The sequence below is a fragment of the Podarcis raffonei genome, chromosome 2, assembly GCF_027172205.1.
Source record: "Podarcis raffonei isolate rPodRaf1 chromosome 2, rPodRaf1.pri, whole genome shotgun sequence".
In the NCBI taxonomy this organism is placed as follows: Eukaryota; Metazoa; Chordata; class Lepidosauria; order Squamata; family Lacertidae; genus Podarcis; species Podarcis raffonei.
Genome location: NC_070603.1, coordinates 75,381,009 through 75,387,184, shown reverse-complemented (window position 1 = coordinate 75,387,184; position 6,176 = coordinate 75,381,009). Strand labels below are relative to the sequence as shown.

The 6,176-nt window shown below is 45.2% G+C and overlaps 1 protein-coding gene across 7 annotated transcripts in view; it reads right to left on the bottom strand.

Annotated features, from left to right (window-relative positions):
* Positions 1 to 374: 374 nt before the first annotated feature.
* The window catches only part of TWF2 (twinfilin actin binding protein 2), a 57,381-nt gene continuing 51,579 nt past the window's right edge, over positions 375 to 6,176 (bottom strand). For 4 of the 7 annotated variants that reach the window (XM_053377534.1, XM_053377537.1, XM_053377535.1 and 1 more), the window contains 4 exons: positions 3,069 to 3,194; positions 2,774 to 2,924; positions 1,921 to 2,042; positions 375 to 982 (listed from right to left, as the gene is read on the bottom strand). In XM_053377534.1, coding sequence (XP_053233509.1) covers positions 815 to 982; positions 1,921 to 2,042; positions 2,774 to 2,924; positions 3,069 to 3,194 — 567 coding nt within the window. In that variant the 3' untranslated portion in view covers positions 375 to 814. Of the gene's footprint in view, positions 983 to 1,920; positions 2,043 to 2,773; positions 2,925 to 3,068; positions 3,195 to 5,872; positions 5,930 to 6,176 lie in introns of all 7 variants that reach the window. The other 3 variants (XM_053377536.1, XM_053377532.1, XM_053377533.1) reach the window with 1 other exon arrangement.

Sequence of the window (6,176 nt, the reverse complement as noted above, 5' to 3'; positions counted from 1 at the left end):
GACGCCAAGCCTCTTCACTGGTGAAATGAGAGCCACTGTCAGGAACTATCAGCCTCTCCTTCAGCTGCCTGGAGATGAACAGCTTTTCTACATCCAAACAACACACCTGTGTCGTTTGAGCAAATCCCACTAACCTCTAGCACCTCCCCCAGCAACTCCATGGTTTTAAACAAAAAAGGGGGAGGGGAGATCCTGCTGCAGTGTTAATCCCTGGAACACACTCCTTAAACCTCAAATAGTGAGTACTGCGTCAACTCCTAGGCTAACTTGCCATCTTGATAAAGCATGACATTAATGGTATGGAAATTTCCAAAGACTATTGATGCACTGTTTTGTAACAGTGAGAGAAAAGGCATTTGGAGGGTGTTTTTATGGGGGGAGGGGGTGGGTAGAGTTCTGCTCTTTGCGTGTGAATACCCCACCCCAGATAAGTGGTGAAGAAAATCCTTTGAGTGGTGCCGTTTCCAAGTAAACCAGGTCACAATATGAAGCAGTAAACAGGAGCATCAGTTTTAAGAGTCATTTCAATCTAGAACAGTTATCCCCCCTCCCAGGATTTACACAACGACAGAGCAAAAAGGAAGAGAAATGGCTTGGAGGTTCTCTCTCTTCCTCCCTGCCCCCAGGTTCCTACCCTCCCTCCCCCTAATGAAACCAGGTGGAGACAACTTTGAAAGAAGAGATGGAGGAAACAGCTCTGGAGTTTGGTGGACAGGCTCAGAAGCAGAGAGGTGGATTTGGTTGGAGCTGTGATTCCGGAGGCTGGTAGGCACCCGCAGCCCCTTTCCTGACCTGTCCTCCTGTCCATGAGGGTTTAACTGTCTTCACCATTCTCGCCTGGTCCTTTGATAAGTCGCTTCTGTCCCCTCTTTCCCACAGGCCCCTTGGGTTTGGCAAAGGCCTGCTTGAAGGCATGCTGCTTGGGGTGGACCTCATCATACAGGAACTCTGCTGTCAGCTCAGCTCCATCATCAATTTCAATCTGGCAAAGAGGAAAGAGGAGATGCAGTCCTCTGCCTTGGCCTCTGAAAACACCTATATCTCAGATGAGACAAGGACTGTCTTCCTCGTGGTGCCACTCTTACCTCCCTCGTCCACCTCCTTTCCCAAAATCATTTCTACCATCCAGCACCAACTCTAAAACGTTGCTTCCAAAGCAGATCTACTTTTCGTCTCAGAATCTGAGTATCACAGCTCCTCATCTGAGCAACGAGCTTTTCATCATTTCGTAGGTCAGCCATGCAATTTTGAAATTTCTCTTGGCCAAGAGTTCCTTCATCCCCTCCCCCACTGTGAGAACTATCCAGTTATTCCTATTCTCTGCTTCCTTTTCCTTAAGCAGTTACTCATCTAAGAGAGGACCTGTCCTCTCATCCCATGACTGCAAAGAACTCTTCTTTCAGATGCTTGGTAATTCTATCCTTAATAATGGTTTCCACCAGTTTTCCCAAAACACAAGTTAAGCTAACTGGCTTGTAATCCCTTAGATCCTTTTTTAAAAAATCAGCAATTTCCCAATCTGCAATCTGATCTTAGGGACAAGGCACAGTTTCCTTAGTTGGCCAGGATCTGACCTACATCTTTTGCTGGGAAGACGGATGCAGCTGATTCATTCAGCTTCCCTGCAGTCTCTTTTTCCTTCTTTAACACATATTTGACACCCTTGTCATCCAAAAGCCCAACTGCCTCTCTAGCTGATCTTCTGCTACTAAAGTATTTAAATATTTTTTAATGATTGGTCTTAAGGTTTTTAAGACCAACGTCGGGACACTTCCCCAAGTGTCTTCCTCTGGAAGAATCTTCATCTACTGTCCCACCAGTCCTTCACACCATCCACAGCTCCCAGTGTCCATATGGAAGGAGGAGGATTTCATCAAATCTAAATTTAAGGGTCAAGGGGTGGCAGCAGCCTAGGCTTACCTTCTTTGCAATCTCTAGGCAGAAATCTTGTTCCACGGAGTCAAGCAGTCGGCTCTTGCAGCTGGAGTACAACATGCGCTCCTTGATGCTACATTTGTAACCAGGCATGGAGTAGATAAATACTGCAAGGAAGAGAAAACAGGGCAATCAGTCATCCCTGGGCCCGGCCATGATTAATTCCACAAAACTATAGGGAGCGAAACCATGCATGCAACAACTATAATGGAAGGAAGTGCAGAACACAAAAGAGTAGGAAAAAGTTTTGCAGGCGAGTATCTTCCTTTTCATGTACTGTATTGTTTTCAAAAGCTATCAAACATAGCTTTCAAAAGCTATGTTTTCAAAAGTATTGGTTATATTGGAATTCTTTGCACTAAACCAGTGATGGCCAAACTTGGCCCTCCAGCTGTTATGTGACTACAACTCTCATCATCCCTAGCTAAAAGGACCAGTGGTCAAGGATGATGGGAAGTGTAGTCCCAAAACAGCTGGAGGGCCAAGTTTGGCCATCACTGAACTAAACCAATGGCTTATGAGGCTTCTGGCACTGGAGAAATTGCATGAGCAAATACGTATCAACAGAAAGGACTTAAAAGGCACATTCTCACGGTTCCCCAGATTCATGAACAGAAGAATCTGCACTGGTGGGGAGAGCCCTTTGATACATTCAGAAAATAAATTCCTATGCCTGTCTAGAGGGAGGGAGGGAGGGAAGGAAGGAAGGAAGGAAGGAAGGAAGGAAGGAAGGAAGGAAGGATGAATGGACAGGCACAGATACAGTTTGCAAAGGGCAAGCAAAATTCTGGTCTGTAAAAAAAACAAAGACAAGGCTGTAGATTTGGCCAGAGCTTACCAACTGACTCCAGATAATCTCCCTCGTGAGAGTGCTTATACAGGAAGAAGTGGTAACGGGCCGAATCCTGAGGAATTCTTTTAGGCAGGTCTGCTATCTCAGTGGCATTGGTGTGGACCAAATCTATGGTCTCCCGTTCCAGGTCCAGCTTCTGTATAAACAAAGGCAAGAGGACACACTTCAGAACAACATTTGGCTCGGGGGAAACCAAGAGCCTTTGAACAAGCAGGGCTTGCACAGAAGTCCAAGAGGCGTTCAAAAGGCCAAACCGAATAGTGAAAAACGGACTTCTCACCAGCTGGATGTAATTGATCTTCTTCTGTTTTAGTAACTGGATGGCCTGCTGAGCTTCTGGCTGCAAAGGAAAAGCCAGTCCCTGGAGGGTCTGGTGTTTGCTTTCGACGCTGATTTCAGTCTTGACCTGTTTAACAGGGGTAGGGGTGGGGTGAAAGGAACAGAGGTGAAATGAAGGAAGGAGGAAAGCAACAAAGGTGACAGCAAAACACAAGCCATGCTGCTGGGACTCGGGGCGCTCAGAAGCTGATGCACCCTGGAAGGGAAAGAGCCTGTGGCAAGGGGCTGCTAGCAGTTGCCATGGCACATGGGGATGGAGCCTGTCCACAATGCTGGACCAAGGAGAGGACCAGTGGAGAAGCCTGGTGCCCTGCTCCCTAGACTGATGCATCAGTCTGGAGGCCAGAAGAAGAATCCTGGGGCAGGATTTGCATTGAGGCACTGGCAAAGTTTGCTTTCAAAACACCACCACCAGGTTTGGTAGGCAGTTGCAAGCAGGGGCGCTTCTCAGTACCTAAAAAAACCCTCTGGGAAATGGAATATGAAATAAATTTGCATGTGCTCTATATATGCACAAATTTAGGTCTCTGAGCAAATTAAGACGGTGAGTGGCTGGGGTCTTGCCAGCACTGTGCTTTGCAATAAAAGCAAAGTTTAAGTTGAGGAAAGGGGCAGAAGATATGGGGCCCAGCACAAAAGACCCAGAAATCAGGCTCCCTGAGCTAGCCCCTAACATTAGCCCAGCTGAAAAGAAAAACACATGCAATCCCTCCCCAATTTTTTGTCAAGTGTATTCCATATGTTCTGAATAGAAGCATTCATTGAAAACCAAATTGTACATCTGTTCTGATCTGTATCCAACCCCTCTCCACCACACACACCATATTATTTTGTACCTGCCCATGTTTTATCTCGTTTTTAAATCAGAGTAGTTTTTTGTGGAGGGGTGGGACAAGATTTACAGAGGAGAGAGAAAGGAAGTTTCTCATTAGATTTATAAAATTGGTTAATTGTTGCAGTTCAAATGTCACATTTTAAAAAAAATAATTAAAATACAGTCTTAAGAAGGGGAAATGTTGTGACTAATTCTGGCGACTTTGGTGTACTAACACACACACATCCTGGCAGCCTCTCTTAGCTTAAAAATAATAATAATAAATTCATTCCAAAATAACTGCAAGTGGCTGTAGACCACAGCCTTATAAGGCTTTGCACAGTGTCACCAGAGGAAAAATCATTAGCTTTTTGCTTCCTGCTTTATAGAAGAGCAAGAAATAGGTCACACGCTTCATTGAGTAACTATCAATATTTCACTTTCATTCTTGATAAAGGAGTGAAAGCGAGGCTTTGCTTTTTATCATGAGAGAGAAATGTCATTTTCCGGTAGATGAAAAATTATTAAAATCCCAGCTCTGCCCATATATAATTTGGAATATATTAAGTATCAGAATAAGGAACTGGTCTGTAGAAGAATCCATGAGTGACACAGTTAGAAAGCCGGAAATGTGGAATGCCTGAAAATAATACTACTTAAAATAGATCATGCTGTATTATTTCAGGAGTAGCCAGTTGGGTCATGCTGGCTGGGACTGAGGAGAGCTGGAGTCTAGCAACATCTGCAGGGCACCATGTTGGCTACCCCTGTATTACTAACTACAAAGGAGGCAGAGAACCCAAAACTACAAGACAAACTTGTGAAAACGCCGTTTAGGACAGACATAAGAAAGTAGTTCTTCATTTAAGGAACTTGCAGCCACATGAGGTGGTGGTGAATAGCAGTTTAGATGTCCTGAACAGTCCTATGTAGAATACACAGAAATTACAGATCCTGCCACAATTGGGATTCCTCCCCACTTCTGAAGTTGCAACTCCATCCTGTGAGGGAAGCATCAACAGAAGCTTTCTTCCTGAGGGTAGCAGCAGATGTCTGGGGGGCATTTTCACTGGGACTGCAGCACCCAATCTTTTGAAAATGCTCTGAAGGCCAACATTTTGTCTCAGCCAGCCCCAGCGTTCGAATGAGGATCAGGATTTAAAATGGAAGCCAGGAGATCACATAGCAATCTGCTCGGACTTGAGACTACAGGGATGGTCTCATTCAATGCCATGCAGTAAATAAATAAGTTAAACTCTTGCCCACGGTGTAGGGAACACTCTCCCAATCTCACCCTGCACAAATCCTTACTATACAGAGGCATTATCTATGCGTTCCCAAAGCAGCCTACTAAGTTTATCATCACGAGACAGAAACTGGGAGAGGCTTCCACATTCTTTGGCTGAATTGTAAGGATTGTCCTGATGTCCTTCAAATTCAAAAATAAACACCCCCTTTAACATATTTATCTTGAATTCCTGTGATTTTTTATTATTATCCTGGAGCACTCACTCTGTGCCACATTTATCACGATAGCATTTAAGCAATTACATGCATTGCAAGGAATAACTCCACAGAATAGGCCCTGAATTAGTGAAGATCCCTAATGACCATCCAGATTACTCTATCAGCAAAACTCGCTCACCAGTATACACCAAAACCACTCCAAAAAGGAAGGCGGGGAATCAGATTCTTTCTGTTAGAAATCCACATCTCCCATTAGGGAACTTATCTCTCTCAAGGCCATTTAGAAAAATGAGACCCACGCTCCCTTGGTGAGCATCACAGGGACGGAACTCTGCTTTGTTGGGAATGCTTGTTTCTTTGAGAGAACACAGAGAAGGATGCAACCAAACTGGCAATCAAGAGAAAGAATCCCCCACCACACCCCCAGTGAGAGCAGAAAGCAAAATGCAGGCAACGCCGCCTACCTCCTCAGGGTGAGGGTATTCAACCACTGATGGGCAGCAGCAACAGCCCACTGCCATCTGTCATGCAGAACGTAGGGAAATGGAGTCACATTGTGACAGAGACAAGAGAAAAGAGTTACCTGAAAGTCTTCACATATTGTGGGCTGAGCTAATAGCCAAGAAGGGCCGCTAAGCACTCCAGGAGAACACAATCCTTAAAAAGGGGGTGGAAAACATCTGCCCCATGGGTTAAAAATGCGGCACTCTAGGCCCTTGAAACTTTTCCCCGGCTGTGCCCTCCCACCCACCTCACTGCTCTGCCTCA